This window comes from Pseudorca crassidens, chromosome 12, assembly GCF_039906515.1.
Source record: "Pseudorca crassidens isolate mPseCra1 chromosome 12, mPseCra1.hap1, whole genome shotgun sequence".
In the NCBI taxonomy this organism is placed as follows: domain Eukaryota; kingdom Metazoa; phylum Chordata; class Mammalia; order Artiodactyla; family Delphinidae; genus Pseudorca; species Pseudorca crassidens.
Window position 1 is genome coordinate 63069875 of NC_090307.1, and position 16379 is coordinate 63086253.

The 16379-nt window shown below is 47.9% G+C and overlaps 1 protein-coding gene across 1 annotated transcript in view; it reads right to left on the reverse strand.

Moving 5' to 3' along the window:
- PIEZO2 (piezo type mechanosensitive ion channel component 2) overlaps positions 1 to 16379 on the reverse strand; it is a 148754-nt gene that overhangs the window by 23115 nt on the left and 109260 nt on the right. Inside the window, exons 32-36 of the mRNA XM_067699726.1 lie at positions 15154 to 15213; positions 11204 to 11370; positions 10080 to 10246; positions 3474 to 3794; positions 2559 to 2817 (exon numbers count right to left, since the gene is read on the reverse strand). Of these exons, the coding sequence (XP_067555827.1) occupies positions 2559 to 2817; positions 3474 to 3794; positions 10080 to 10246; positions 11204 to 11370; positions 15154 to 15213 (974 nt within the window). The remainder of the gene's footprint in view (positions 1 to 2558; positions 2818 to 3473; positions 3795 to 10079; positions 10247 to 11203; positions 11371 to 15153; positions 15214 to 16379) is intronic.

Below are 16379 nucleotides of genomic sequence, written 5' to 3' on the forward strand. Positions count from 1 at the left end.
CAACCACTGCACCACCAGGGAAGCCCACCTCCAGGGCCTGTGACTACGGATACATCAGGGCCATTTATGTTACTTCTGACTCGGCTTAAATGACTTCTGCTACTGTTGAGGAATTGGCTAATTTCTACTGATTCAATTAGATATTTACACAAGTATTCAGCTATCAACTATGGTAATTAGAACCAACAAGAACAGGAAGACCTTTATCTTTATACTTCAGGGTATTGCTTTAATTTGGAATCTTTAGGAGCAAACCACACAGGCTCGCTGTACACGGTATTACTTTATTCTCATCTCTCTCTTCTCACCATTTTATTGCTCATTGGAAGTGCTCAAGAAATAAAAGTGAATGAAACAAAATCTTGCCAATTGTGCTGGTAACTAGCTCACGGTGCAAACGTGGAGATGTTTGCAGAGATGGACACTGAAACATCGTCCAACGTCTGCGTCATCAGGGGTTAATTCATTACACATAATCCATCAATAAAAATAGTTTTACAAGTCCTCCATTGACCTAGAGTCCCCCTTCAGCCCTCCTCCTCTCACACTTCTTCCCAAAGTCGAGCCTCTGTGAAGAGCAGCCCTGCGTCCCTTACCCTGGTGCTTGCACCCAGCGCTGGGTACCCACACAGAAGCCAGAGTCCAGCCACACCCCCCTTGCACCCCACCCAGTGTCCCTTCCTGAACCTGCTCCTCTGCCCCCTCCTCTCAGCCCCCCATGCGGTGACATTGGTCCGGACCGTGATATTTCTCACCCCGGCTGTTTTCCAAGCCTCCACTTTATGAAAACTTGCTAAAACACACACTTGCCGGAGTCATGTCCCATTCAACTCCTTCAACCCAAGGGACCGAGTGCTGAGCTCACACCCCGTGGACAGGCATCCCTGGGCGCCTCTGCTGCCCGCCCCTCCAGCCTCCTTGCAGCCCCATCACGGCCCGTCCGTCCTGCGCTCGCCGGGCTGTCTTACGCCTTCGTTTCTTCGCAAGGACTGGACTCACTTTGCTTTCGTCCTTTGCCGAACTTCTCTCCTTCCCACGTACCCCCTTGTGCTGACGAGTCCCCCCACCCCGGCTACAAGAGGCCACACGCCTGCCGCGCTCTGCACCAGTGCCCACCCATGCCGTGTGGTTTTGAACTGTAGGCAATTCTCCGTTTACACTCATCAGTTCGCTACAGGAACCTGCAACCACTGAGAAACAGGAACGACCATTTTTTTTAAAACTTTCTGTTGTTTCCTCTTGCCCAGCATAGCCCCCAGCTGTGGCCTAAAGTCTGGGTTGTGGAGGGAATTAACGTCAACAACGCCTCAGTGTGACAGAGAAAATGGAGAGCCCCACTTTGAATCGGGAAGATCTCATTTCAAGACGAAAGCTGTGCACCAGCGGCTCTTTCTCCCTTCTCCACATTCCTAGAACCTGCCCTTACCTCAAGTCAGGTAAGAAGCTCCTCCTGCAGAGGCGCTGGGGAGAATCTCCAGGCCCCAAACAGGGAGTCACTTATGCCCCGATCACCAAGTTATGCAATGGAAGTAATATTTAAGAGCCATTATTTAGACAGACTAATTAAAGTCATGGGTATGTATTTGGCTTCACATCTTTTATTTTTATTATGGAAATAAGATGCATGATAGCAATACTTTAAAATGAATACTTTGGAGATGATTTAATACATAACTTTGTTTTAATTTTGCTGTTGAATTACTTGTAAACCTATAAAATTTCTAGACTCTAACTCTACACCATGATGAGTACTATCCTTGAAGAAGCAATTACAGCTCCACTGTTAGTGAAAACTTTCCTTCTGAGCCAGGTAAGAAAATGGGGCTTCTTCACAAATCTAAGATGACAAAGAACCGTGACGGCCCGAGGAGCAATGTCCTTAAGAGCCTCCCTTCTACTCCCAGTTTTACGGTTGCCATGGGAATTTGTGAACTGCTACGTACACAACAGGGCAGGGCAGAAAGGCAGGTTCATATATTTGGGCAGAGTGCCTCTTGTCCCCTCACGGGTGATGAAAACAGGGTGGCAATTCTCCTTTTCTGTTATTCAGACTTTTAAGGAGGTGGGTATGTGACTTTGTGTTTTGATGTGTGGAAATTGCCTTTAGGTTTAAAAATGGGAGAAACGCATGCTGCGTCAAACTGTTCAAGGTGCTCACTGTACTGTCTGATGCAGTGTCCATCACTGACTGTGCACCGGCCCCTGGGCCGCGCTTGTGTCTGCCTTTCACTTACCGTCCTGGTGGCTGAAACCACAGGGCAGACACCAGACCTCAAAGGCCTCCCCCACCACTCGCTAGTTGGGTAACTTCGGGGCAATTATTTAACCTCACTGAGGCTATTTCCTTATCTGTTAGATGGAATGATATTAGCCCCTATGCGGTGTGAGGTGTGAAATGATAAATATAATTACCGGCACCAGGTAACTGTTGGTTATAATCATGTGTCCACCTAAGAATATCAGTTTCACTGACTGTTTATGTGAAATTGTCTGGAGCCGGGCAGGCCCACCCAGAGTGACGCCCTGTGACGGGCAGGCCAGTTCCGCCCGAGGCCTACCTCTGTGTAGACGATGGCCATCATCCAGAAGCGTCTGCTGGGCCGGGGGACGGACAGCATGGCCCAGAGGAAGATCAGGATGGGCAGCACGAGTGTGATGACGGAGGCAGAGACCATGTGGTTGAGGATGATGACGAAGTAGCACACCATCTCCGAGCGGGCCACCAGCGTGTTGTACATGGCGTAGAACAGCAGCAGGAAGCGGGGCTGCCCAACGTAGAACTTCTCCGACTCTTCCAGCTCATCGTCATGGAACATCCTGTTAGAATAAGCAGCGTGACACTACGTGGGTCTTAATTCCCCCAGATGACTGACTTCCTCTTGGTGTGACCCTGGTGTCCCTCCCTGCTTCCCGGGTCCCCAGGTGTCTTGTGGCGTCAACTTCATATTGTGCTACAGAAAGAGACGTGAGACGCTTCCCTGGTGGCACAGTGGTTAAGAATCCGCCTGCCAATGCAGGGGACACGGGTCCGAGCCCTGGTCCGGGAAGATCCCACATGCCGCGGAGCAACTAAGCTCGTGAGCCACAACTACTGAAGCCCACACGCCTAGAGCCTGTGCTCTGCAACAAGAGAAGCCACCACAATGAGAAGCCCGTGCACCGCAAAGAAGAGTGGCCCCCACTCGCCGCAGCTAGAGAAAGCCCACATGGAGCAATGAAGACCCAATGCAGCCAAAAATAAATAAAAGAGAGACGTGAGCACTCATGTCTGTTACAGACGCTTTGCTGGTTGTACGATTCAGTGGTAGAAGCACCAAGCTGGCTCCTACTTGCGGTGCAGGAAGTACTGAAAGCAGCACGTTGCCTCTAAACGTCCGAGTGGACGTTCTGCACGTGGGTCTCTGCGCCCAGCAGCCCAGCGGGCACGAAGGGATACTCCCGGCTGTGGCCTTCGCTGTGGCCGAGGCTCTTACTTGTTCAGCAGTAGCTCGCTGGCCGTCAGCTCATGGGTCAGGGGTGGCAGGATGCTGGCCTCCAGGCGGTCTGAGCGGCTGTCGTCGGGGCTGACCGCCATGTGGGTCTGGCCCCCCGAGTCGTCCCGGGAGTCAAAAGACAGGCGCTCCAAGCTGACGGCCTTGCTGTAGGACGGCGGGGCCTCCACTTCGCCGTCCTGCATGGGGTCCTGCGGGGACTGGGTGTCCTCAGGCACCTCCTCATCCTGCTCGGCCTCCACCTCCTCTATGGTCTCTGTGGTCCCCTGGCGCGAGTACAGCATCGTGCACTGCGTGGGCTCACTGTCGGGACACAGGGACGGGCACCGCCTGGTCTCAGCATCCCACTCCCCGCCCTCCCGAGGGCACCCACAGCCACGCATCCAGGCACGTGGGGGGAAACGCCCCCTCGCTCCCCCGTGTTCCACCGGCTTTGCTCCGTCTGGATAATCTGTCTGGTCCGCAGAGATGGTGGGCTGGGCTGCGGCTCCCAGGGTGCTAAAGCCTCCTGAGCAGAGGTTTTCAATCCCATCAAGCTTCCCAGCCACGGGGCCTGGTGTTTATTTCCAATCAAGACACAGTGAGCACAGCTCACCTCCCAGTGTATGGATTTTAAAGAAAGGTGCTCACGGAAACGAGAAGACTCAGCTGGCTGGGTCCGCAGGTCTTAGCCAAGATACACTCTACTCTCAGTGGAACCCAGATCCATAAGGGGAGGACGGGAATGATGGACCGTTGGCAAGACAATGGCATGCTTTATAACACACGGCGCACTTCCTGCATGCTTGCTTCTCCCTGTGTTTCCATCCTTTGCCTTTTCTCACTGGTGCCTCTTACATCTGACTGAATGCTCACCACCTCCCCGTCCCTGGCTCCCCACCGCCTGGCATGTGGAAGCCCCACCCACCACTCTCTGCCCTGAGGGTCTCTCCCCAGGGCTGAGTCCCCAGCTCGGGCTGCCCTCCTGCTCTCTCTCCTCCCAACGACGCTACCAGCTCCCCTTCCAGCTTCCTTTTTCATGAGCTCCTCTGCCATTATCTTCACTCTACTTTTGCCTCCTTTTCTTCTTTTTTGCATCCCTCCTGTCCTTCTAACTTTCCCTGCCAGGTCCGTGCAGGAAAAGCTGGAAATGAAATACAGCAGAGAGCCGTGAAATTCAAAGCGTGCTTTCTATACTGTCTACCTCGACACACCCAGCCCTGAAGGGGAGGGGGCAAAGTCATCTAGAGATGCGGAGCCTGCCGGGTGTAGAGCGATGATCTGTTAGACTCCGAGAAGGTGCTGCTATCTGAAGGGCACGTGTGCGCATCTGCGGACATAAACACTGGGATGCTCAAATACGCAGGCTGTGCGCATTCTCCTTGTCACGGACACTGGAGCACATATGAGTGAATGAATGAATGCGACTGGCTGAGCCCTGAGACTGAGAACCACATTTGTCTGAGCTCTTGATCCTAACTCAGGGGTCTTCAGCGTCCCCAGGGCTTTGGTTCTAAGCGTGCACATCAGTTAGAAGGCTGTCGGAACACCAAGCCAGCCAGCCTTTGGCTAAGACTCACCTTGATTAGACATGGCCGTGAAACTGACTGATCACCCCCTTGAGTTTTCAGACCCCTGGAGCCAGCCCCACGCCAGGTCTAACTTCCAGTGGGACCGTAAGCGACCACAGGCACGCTCTCTGTGGTTTTAAATGAGGTCTGGCCCCAAAGGGATTCAGCAAATCCTGGTACATTCAGGAATCAACAGAGTGGAATGGCATAGCATGTGGCAGCCAGAAAACATCTCAAATGGCCATGGCATTCCCAGAAACACCAGGCGCCAGCCTCCTGCAGCTCTGAACTGAGATACAGAGCTGCCGGCAACAAGGACTTAACACCCCCCTGATTTGCCAACGCTGACATTAGTTTTGGATTGGGTTATCTGGGTAGGTTGTTCGGTGTCGGGATAAGCACAGTGCCGCTCGTGCTTCTGTGCTCCTGCTGACTTTTCAAAGGCAATTCAAAAAAGCTTTTGGCTTTTACGCAAGTAATTTCATTTCTAAATGATTGTTGTTTTATCATAGGATTTAATGAGAAAACTTAAGCCCAAAGTAATCGTTTCCAAACCAAACAAGTTAAGGTCTACAAAGGTGATCTATTCTACTGCACAATAATATTCTTTTTAAAAAACCAATGGTAATATATATCCTGACTTTTATGTTAATTATGCATATAAAACGTGGACAGATTCATCCTGTATCAACCAAATGTGACTACATATGGGATTTGGGGATTTTTTTTCCCCTACTTCATGGATCTTTGGATGAAATCGTGAGAAAAAGTTTCCTGCCCTTCCTGACCCATTTCTCCCTGTGAGGACCACCTACCTGAGCCCTCAACCAAGGAGGAAGAAACATGCTTGTTCCTTTGGAAATAAAAAGTGTGAAATACTTACAAAATGAAGGACAATGTTTATAGTAGGATTTTTAAGAAACTCCTAACAGACAAAAACCAAAGAGCAGTTAGTTTAATAGAATGCTGTCCTGGGAACGACCAGTTGTATCCCAGGAAGGGCAGTGGTTATGCTTTGGTTAGTCATGCACATTCTTAAAATAAAAATTAACAAAAACACACAGGTCACAAGAACTCATTTGTGCAATGACCCAGGGGGGAGGTGACACGGTTACGGACAACGCATGCACGTGTGAGCACCTGGAGGCTAAGCTGGCGCTCTCAGCTGACGAAGAGGACACATCCATGCTGAGCATTTTACGGAGCCCGGGCCGAGCGCGCTCACTTGTTTTAGGAACAGTTTCTGGTCCATCTAAATCATCAAGGGTGGACTGCCTTGAGAACAGCATGGTTGCTTCCGTGTAGCAGCTAGCAGCGCAAACAGTCACAGAGACACAGTGTTAAAACAGCACTGGAACATGAGTCACACACGGTCAGCGACCCAGACACCGCCATGCAGCAAACCACGCGCCACTCCAGCACCACGGACAGCGACCATCGCAGCGGGGCCTCCGGGACAGAAAAGGGAAGATAAAACACAGCAGTACTGGGCTGAAAAGAATATAACAGCTGATACATGAGGAAATGTCACTCTCTGGGTGGGACGGGGAACTAGAATAAAGACAAGTCCCGACCTTTCTCTCACAGAGCAGAATTCATAGTTTTACAACTGAGTTTTTTTTGATGAAAGGAAACATGTTTTATTCACAGCCCCCCACCCAATTCTGAGTTCATTGAGAGCATTTTGTAGCCGAACTGGTTACACAGAAATATCTGCTCATGTAAATTTTATATAAAAATGTCATTTTTTTTTAAAAACACAGTCTCCAAAGGGAAAGAGGGAAGCTCAGGACTGACCACAACAAACTGAATTTTCCATCCCATTTTCTGAGTGATATTCAGTTGAACCAAACTAGATGGCTTGGAGAAGAGATGCTGGTTTGATATGCAACTGGATATAAACCAACATCAAAAAAATGAAACAGAATGGTAAAAGGCAACAACAAAGGAAATCCAGCAGTGGCAGGGCCATTTTGTCTGTTAACTGTTCATTGAGCCTAATGAATGGTTTTCTTCAGATCACGTTTTAGGTGTTGGCGGATGTCATGAGGGCGGGAGCCCATTGGCTGAAATCCTCAGCTCCTGTCACCTGACAATCAGGGAGGAAGGGCGGCAGAGTTAGGGCTGAGCTGCTACTGGGTGATCACAGTACTGGAGATGCAGCCAACAGAGCTCAGACAGAGGTGTGACTGCAGTTCATATGCAGAGTTTAACCCCAGAGAGGGACACACCCCCCAAAGTGCCTGACACAGAGGCTCCTGGGGCACTAATCTTCAGCTTGAGTACGAGTGACCCGGCTGACCCTTGTGATACTGGACGGCTGATTTCCTGAATAAATGTCACATGTGGCTGCACTAGGGGACCTGCTGTGTGCCGGCTGCAGTCAGACGCCCACAGTCAGTGACCATGGGGCAGAAACGGAAGCCATTCAGGACAGTGGAGCTACCTCTGGGGTCCCCTGTGGGAGTAGGGAATTCGAGGTTCTCTTGGAACCATCAAAGGGTTTCAGGTTCCTGGAGTTACAGCTCCCCCACCAAGCCCCAAGTGCTCTGGAGGGGGGACCCTGACTGCACGTTACAGCCATGTGGCCAACACGGGGGCTGGGCGATGAGAGGGGGGAACACGCAGGCAACCAAACAGTCTCTAATAAGGATTTTAAAAAAATGACATTGACTCCTTTAGATGTCAGCCCGTCCTGGACAAAAAGAGGAGATGATGGGGAGATGAACTAGGAACGCAGTGGACGAGCACAGTGGGCCTGGGCCTGGGTCTCCACGCCGACCGACACTGGCTGCCTGCTGGGTTTTAGATAAAGCACTTCCCCTCTTCGGGGTCGGTTTCATCATTTATGAGATGATGGAACTGGATCTGTGAGCTTCTGTGTCATTTCCTATTTTCAGAGGTGGAGCCCATGGCCTTTTGGGAGTTTGCAGCAGAAAGATGCTGTGCGCCCTCACCTGCTCGATTTTCTGCACGGGTATCATTGCTCTGACTCCAAAGTCCTATTAACCTTGTTAATTCTTAGGTGAGTTGTACTGTCACATCAGCCCACTTTCGGACCCCACACAACGCCAGACTATTGGGTTATTTGCAGTGGACCAATTTGTCATCCAAGCCAGGACAGTTTTAAAAGGGAAAGGGAAGAGGAGAAGCTTCACAATAACAGATGACAAATCTAATCGGACGATGTCTTCATCGAGATGCCCCAGGGGCACACAGCACATACTTCAAATGCTAACCACTCTGGTCCTATCTAGGAATGTTCCTTAGAATGTCACCGTTTCCTGAAGGAACTTAAACTAATTTATTTTCTGGGAAGGTAGAGGATATCCGATTTCATAAAACAACCATTTTTTTTAAAAAGCGCTCTTTTCCAACTGGATTTGAAGGAAATCGGGACGATTCCAATAAGTCAAAGGGAATACAAACTCCTTTGTCAGGTTCCCACCCTGACCCCCTCTACTGTCTGCCAGAGGGAAAAGTGGCTGAGATGGGGTGAGTAGGAAGGCTCCACGCAGGCTGGGTCCTCGGAAAGGGGCCAGGCCCCATGGAGCGTGTGTGTCCCCATGTCCCCGCCGGGGTTGACGCTACCCTGCCGCAGGGCACAGGTGTCGGAGAGCAAGCTTCCATGCTGGGAGTCCCTCCCAGAGAAGGTCACTGCCTCCCCAGCAATCGGCAAGGCTTCCTGTGGACTCTAATGCAGACACATGATTTGCAAGTTTCCTCAACAAAGAAACTGGAAGCTCTGCTCAGCCTTTAAGGAAGGGGCAGATATGTTCACTCAGTTACTAATGACATAATGAACCTACTGTGTCTCCCTTTTCTTTAGGTTACAAATAAAGAGTAAAAGAACATTAAAAAGTAATTTTGAAGGTATTAGCTTTCTACTAGTAAGTGTATTGACGGATTGACCATTTAAAAATGTTTGGGATACTCGACAGTCTCTGTTAAAAAGCAATCGATGGATTTAAAAATCTCCTGCCTCACAGTTTTTGACTATGGGTTCAGCTTTGTTTGTCATCTTGGACCAGATTTAAAGGCAGTTACTTGATTTTATTTTGGCCAGTCTTTATTTTCTTTTTCTTCGTCGACCTCCTAAAGTTGTGATTTACAGTACTTAGCTACTTTCTTCATTGACCATAGTCTCAGTGGTTGCACAGCTGAAAGTTACTGATAAGTAACTTTCAGGAATAACGAATCATGCATGTTTATTTTATGAACAGCTGATTTTCAGTTCTCTTTCTAATTTTCGCTTTGATTCATTTGGTTCAGAGTTCGGTTCTGGAACCACTATTCTTAAGCCAGGCTCACATATAATATTCCGGAGGCCCGTGAAACCCCTGAAGTTCTACATAAAAAATTTGTAATTATGTGTGGTTTCCCCCTTTGGGAAATAGTCTATAGCCTCATGAAATTTCAGAAGAGGCTCATGTCTCTGTCAAATGGGGATGATAACAGTACATCTCGAAGGGTCTTTTAAGGATAAAGTGAAGAAACCCATGCACAGTGTTTAGTGCAGCCCCAGGTGAAGGGTCAGCGCAGGTGCCTGTGTGAAGTCGGGCTGTGACCACACAATGCGGAAGATGGGGGCAGACAGAACCACTTCTCAAATTTCTAAAATCACAAACCATAGAGTAACGTTTCTGAAAGGAAAAAGATCAAGGATGGCAATAGATAGTAGAAGATTCTAGAACAGAAGATTCTTTCTGGAGCAGCATTTTAAAGGCATTAAAGAGGCAGCTCTTGATACAATTCGTCATTTTGTGATGTGGAAGCCTCGTCCATCTGACTTGACTCCAGCTTGGAAATCCCAGTCCTGTGGCTGTGAATCATACAGCTCCTGCTAATAATTATTATTGATTCCTGCTTCTATCTGCCCGGTCCAGGGACAGGCAATGCTCTGCTTGGCTGTGGCCACAGAGACAGCCCAGAATGGCTGGGCACCCTGCATGATTCTGATTAATCTGCACCTCACCCATCATTTCTCACCTCTGTTACCTTTGTCAAAAGCAACACCATCGTGGAGCACGTGACGTACCTGGAGATGCTGTCGTGGGAATCTAAGCTGTCCATCCTATGGGCTGTCTGTATACCTGCGGTGGCGCCAGGACGGTCATCGATGGTGTCCAGTCCCGACTCTCTGGAAAGGTTCATGATGTGGTTCTGATAGTACATGTGGATGCTCTCCCGGGTTGGGACGTTGCCCTGCAGAGAAGGAGACATTGTCACGGTCCTCACGAAGCACTGGCCTGTGCAGCTGCCCGGCACTGCTCAATACGGACAACCCTCCGCCATCATGCACACCTTGAATAGGATGAAAAGCCAAGCTAGTCAAGCTGGGGATCGACATTAACTCATTGAATTAATGGTGCCCGATGTGACTGGGTCATGCTGCACAGAAACCCGTTCTCATTTATGGATGAAGATGGTCAAATGTACAAACTTTCTGTTATAAAATAAATCAATCCTGGGGATGCAGTGTACAGCATGGGGACTATAGTTAACAATACTGTATTGCATATTGGAAAGTTACTAAGAGAACAGATCTTCAAAGTCCTCATCACAAGAAAAAAATTGATAACAAGGTGTGGTGATGGATGCTAACTAGACTTTCTGTGGTGATCATTTCACAATATATACAAATACCAAATTATTATGTTGTAAACCTGAAATTAATATGTTATATGTCACTTACATCTCCAAAACTAAAATTAAAATATTGAAAAAGAAATCCCTTCTTATAGGTAGATAATTTTGCTAAGTCAGAGTAACTTTTCCAGCAATGAACTATTCTTTTCAAATGTAATCTGTAAACCATCTGTGGCTGTATTTTGTGGCTCTGCATATATCCTAATTTTCTCTATGAGAAGTTTCACATCAAACTTGCCAGACTATACAACATGCCCCTGTATGAGACACGACAGAGCCTGTGCAGCTGCGAACGGTGGTGATGGGAGGGGACAGAAAGGACCCACTGGCCGAGATCCCGGGACTGTGTGAGTGTGTGTGTGGCGTCTGATTATTTTCATTCTGAGCGTGGAACAGACTTAAATATACAAGAAAGCAAAGGGGTTATGTAAAGCTGTCTAGAGAGAACGGGTTTTGTCTGATCCTACTTGGGGCTCTGTACACTGACTTTCAGAACCGTGCCAGTAGTGCTACCTTTTTAATCTCTCTGGTCAGCATGCACCTCTCGATCCTCAGGACGGTGGAGATGTCGATGTGCTCCCTGGAGATGGAGTTCAACCACGTTGTGAAACTGTCCACGGTCGCCAGAAACAGGACCCAGGTGAACTTAAGAATATTAAATATCCTCTTGATGATATTATCTAGGAGGAAGAAGAGAACACGATTTAAAGGGACATCGTGCCCTCAGCCGCGGTGCTGTGTGTGGTATTTTACCAAAGGCAGCCCTGGTTTTGCCCTCGTCCCCAACATGGAGGGACAGGGGCGTCGTGGGGACCGCAGGCTAGGAAGCCGTGGGCGGACCTTTCCACACCTGCTGCGGAAGCACCAAAACCAAAGGCGGATAGAGTTCTTTTTAATAAATTCCAGGGACTTAATGTTTTTTTTTTTTTTTTGAAGATGTTGGGGGTCGGAGTTTATTAATTAATTAATTTATTTTTGCTGTGTTGGGTCTTCGTTTCTGTGTGAGGGCTTTCTCTAGTTGTGGCAAACGGGGGCCACTCTTCATCGTGGTGCGTGGGCCTTTCACTATCGCGGCCTCTCGTTGCAGAGCACAGGCTCCAGACGCGCAGGGTCAGTAGTTGTGGCTCACGGGCCTAGTTGCTCCGTGGCATGTGGGATCCTCCCAGACCTGGGCTCGAACCCATGTCCCCTGCGTTAGCAGGCAGATTCTCAACCACTGCGCCACCAGGGAAGCCCGCGGATAGAGTTTTTAACCTTGGGTCAAAGCATCAGTCAGAATAGGTCTGTATGCAGTTAACAGGTTTGATTAAAAGTAGAGATTGTGCTCAAAGATATTTGTTACTGACGCAGGGACAGAAACAGTCTGTATCTATCCAGGTAACTGGGTCCTTTAAGACTTTTCCTGTATGTTTCTTCTTTTCTTAAGTAACAATTGTCGTGGGAAACAATTCTGTTGGTTCAGAAGACTCTGATGCTTCTACTGCAGCTGGATTGCAGTTAAACCACCTCAAAGGTATTTTGTAGGGAATTCAGTCCACACACTAAGAGTCTATCTAAACCACTGACTTACCTTGTCCATATGTATTTAATGACATCAAGCTGTGCTAACTACAAAATTTTCCCCGGGGGTTGTGGGTGGGGGTCAGTCGTCTCCAAAACACAGGAGCCCCGAGATTTCCGATGACCCTGGGCTGCCTTTCTCGTCTCAGCTGTGACTGGGGACCCGCCTGGGAGGCCGCGTGTGACAAGCTCCACTTGGGGTCCCACCGTGTCCCTGATGTCGTGCCTCTCCGGCACCCCCGGAATTCAATGTGAGCTCTGGGTCACGGCTGTGACATAACTTATTTTAGGTCAGAATCAAAATAAAAGAGGGAAGATCCCATATTAACTGTCTGTCTTACTCATTGCTTCCCGTAAATCAGTGCTTTTTCAACTGGTATACAAGGAACGCTTCAAGACACATCACCAAATCGCCATCCATGTGTACATATTTTTACTTTGGCTTTTTAAAAAATTAGTTTTATTAGCTATCTCAAACACTGACTGCAATAAAGGGAATACTTAGTGAACAGGACAATGAATTAAAAATTGCCTTATTGTTTAAAAAAAAAAAATCAAAGCACCACCACCAACACTCTCAACAAGAAAAACAACCGGTATCCTTCACTCTTCCTCTCACCAGAAAAAGGAAATCAGATTCAAGTGTCATCGTAAGATCGTAATGAATTTATGATGAATGATGATAGTTTGGAATGGTTGTAGTTTAAGGTCACTAATACAGCAGGTAGAAAAAGACAAAATTCACTGACATAAGCTTTCCTGTGCGGGGGGGTCATTTTCTGGATGGGGCCGTACAGTACACATTTCCAGCTTTGCAGCCTTGCCGTCTCTGGTCGTCTCGGCTGGGGTGGTGTGAAAGCAGCTGTAGACAGTGGGTGGATCGTTTATCAATGGGCAAGCCTGGGTTACCAAACTTTAATGACGGACACTGACACTTGAATCCCATAGTTTTCATATGTCATTAAATACTCTTTCTTCTTTTGATTTTCTTCCAGCCATGAAACATGGTAAAAGTCATTCTTAGCTAACAAGCCACAGAAGAACAGGTGGCAGGTGGGATTTAGCCCAGAAGTGGTAGAGTCTTGCAACCTCTAGCCCAGGTGTATGGCCTATCCCTGGTCACTGTCCTCTCTCTAATTTAGAGACTGAAACATGAACCAGAGTTTGACTTTGTCACGGAAAAAAATTATTTGTGCATTTGGGTGGCCTAGGAGAAAGGCAGAACTTCTCTCAGGTGAAATTTTGCTCTTTTCAAAGGAAATCCATCCAAGGGAAGCTTAGCTAGAGTGTGGGCTCCGCACATGGTCCAGGTGGGTCAGGGAGACACAAGGAAGCGGTAGACGGTGCTACCTACTGAGGTCACAGGAACCTTGGAGCTGCCAGCTGGGACTCTGGGAAAGGAGCTGGGGGAACCATGTAGTGAGAAGGGGCCTTGAGCCTCCGGGTCAAGCAGGCCCAGAGGAACCAGCCACGAGAGCCCCACCTGGCAGATACTGACTGCCCACAGCCTCTTCGTGTAGACATCAAAGGCAAGTTCGACCCCTGGAGGCTGAAGGACTAAACTTGATAAACGTTAGCAGCATCTTAATATTTTGATGACCTATTTTTTTTCATATATTCACAATTATTTTGTTAGAAGCTGTGAAGATAAGCCTAATTATTTTGCGGTTTTGCTTATGGTGTTCCTGACTATGTTGGAGCCCTGTGTAACATAACGTGCACTTTACCCACTGGGGTGATCATAGACTCACATGGGAAATTAGGATTCTTATTCTTGTTTATTTTTTAACCATAGAGGCCGGAGGGCATAGTTGTTAAGAGCACAGACTCTGGATTCTGAGTCCTTGGATCCAAATCCCAACTCTACCCAAGTGGTTGTGTAGATTTGGAGAAGCTGGCTAATTTTTCTCTGCCTCAGTTTCTTCTTGGTTAAATGGGGAAGAGGGTTTTGAGGGGGTTGAACAAGTCGATGCGTGTAAAGCTCATGGAAAAGTGCCTGGCAAAGGAGCTGTGCCGTGCAAAGCGTGATAAAGCTTTGCAGCAATAAAGGGGTATGTGGTCCCACAGACACATGAGCCGGTTACCTGGACGTGGAGGCCAGGTTCAAGGATTGTGCCTCCGAGGGCTTGGAGAGCATTCAGGAAGCCTCATTTTGTGTCAGCAGATGGCATCCTTGGATGTATTTGTGTCCAGAGCAAAAGAGCCTGAAAACCTTGCCTGCTGCTAAGTGATGCTTACAGGAATGCCGGCCCCATGAGAGACGAAGCAGCGTCTGTGGAGCCAAGAGGCATCTGGGTTCACTGCATTTGGAGGCTTCTGTTTCTCCTCTTTTTTTACTGATGGAGAAATCTTCCTCCCGATCGTGGACTCCGTGAAGCCCAAACGGCACCGTGACCGGGCTAGGAGTTAGAACACACCGGTTCTGTCCCCCACTGTGTGGAGTCCTGAGGAAACGCAGTGGGGTTTGGTTTTCTTCCCTAAGACGAGAAGGTTGGCCCAAGCCTGGAGGCCCGCTCAGTTCCGCAGTTACTTACTTCTCACTTCACTCCTTTTCTATGTACTTTAAATTAATTGCCAATATTTTTTGTGCCTCTACTCTGATGGCTTCCCTGGGACATGTACAAGTTGCTCTCCAAACTCCGTTTCATAGGTACTTGGATAAAGGAATTTACAGGCCGACTCTAATCCAACGTTTCATTCCACAGTGTAAAGGTCAGGTCTACTTTTTGGAGTCCCTTTGCAATTTCACTAGAGATGAGATTTCAAAGGACACTGATTATTAAGTCACAGTCCAGCAACAGGATTTAATTCATTGTTTTCAGGCAGCCTTCCGTTACGTACTATCTGGGCAAGAAACAAATTCCAATCTCGCCCCCCGCCGATGGGAGCCTTTATTTTGTTACCTGGTCCATCAGACTTCTTCTTGATCGGTTCATCCTCCCGGTCTTCCCACTCCACAGGACCTGACAAGATTGTTCGAGAAACACGGGTTACATCCTTTTAGGGTAAATTAATGCCAACACTACTCTTCTGGATTCAAAGGAATTTTATAATGAAATCTAGGACATTCTGCCGATTTGAAGAGCTCCTGGGGAAAAGTCATAAGAATTCTGAGCTTTCAGATTCTCTTCACTCCACTCCAGAATGAGAACCATGGAACTGGGGGTGGGTAAACTACAGTCCTCTGGCCAAATCTTTCCTGCTTCCTGTTGTTAAATGGCCTGTGAGTTCAACTATTTTTAATCGTTGAAAAAAGTCTGAAGAACGATAATATTTTGTGCATATGAAAATTACATGAAATTCAAATTTTACTGGAACACAGTTACACCCATTTGTGGACATACCGTCCAAGGCTGCTCTCATCCCAAGATGGCAGGGTTGCGTTGCAGCAGGAGTTTACAGCCTGCAAAGCTTACAATATTTACCATCCGGCCCTTTACAGAAAAAGTGTGCTGGCTCCTGTTACACACTGTGAAGTTGTAATTTTGAACACCTTGGGGTAATGTTATAAATTTTAGTGGGTCACCCTTAAAATGACATCACAGAGTTTCATTTCATTTCTTAGCCTCTTCTTTTAAGGCTGAGGTTGTCAGATATAGCAAATGAGAATATAGGACACCCGGTTAAATTTGAATTTAAGATAAATAACACATCGTTTTTTTCCTTTTTTTTGCGGTACACGGGCCTCTCACTGTTGTGGCCTCTCCCGTTGCGGAGCACAGGCTCCGGACGCGCAGGCTTAGTAGCCATGGCTCACGGGCCCAGCCGCTCCGCGGCATGTGGGATCCTCCCGGACCCGTGTCCCCTGCATCGGCAGGCGGACTCTCAACCACTGCGCCACCAGGGAAGCCCCCACACATCATTTTTTAGTGTAAGTAAATCCCATGCAACATGTCCAAATTATACTGAAGCTTAAAGATTATTTGTTGTTTTTCTAAAAAATTCAGCTAGAACCGGGGTTCATGTATTTTATCTGGTAACTCTATTAAACACAATTCACAACCTGACTCCAGTTAATCTTCCCAAATTTATTTTCTACTGTGCTCTTTTCTGCTGCTCTGTTTCACATCCCGTCTTTAGTAGCTAAGCTGACCTGCTCTTTAGTTTTCATACACGAACTTGCTTTCTT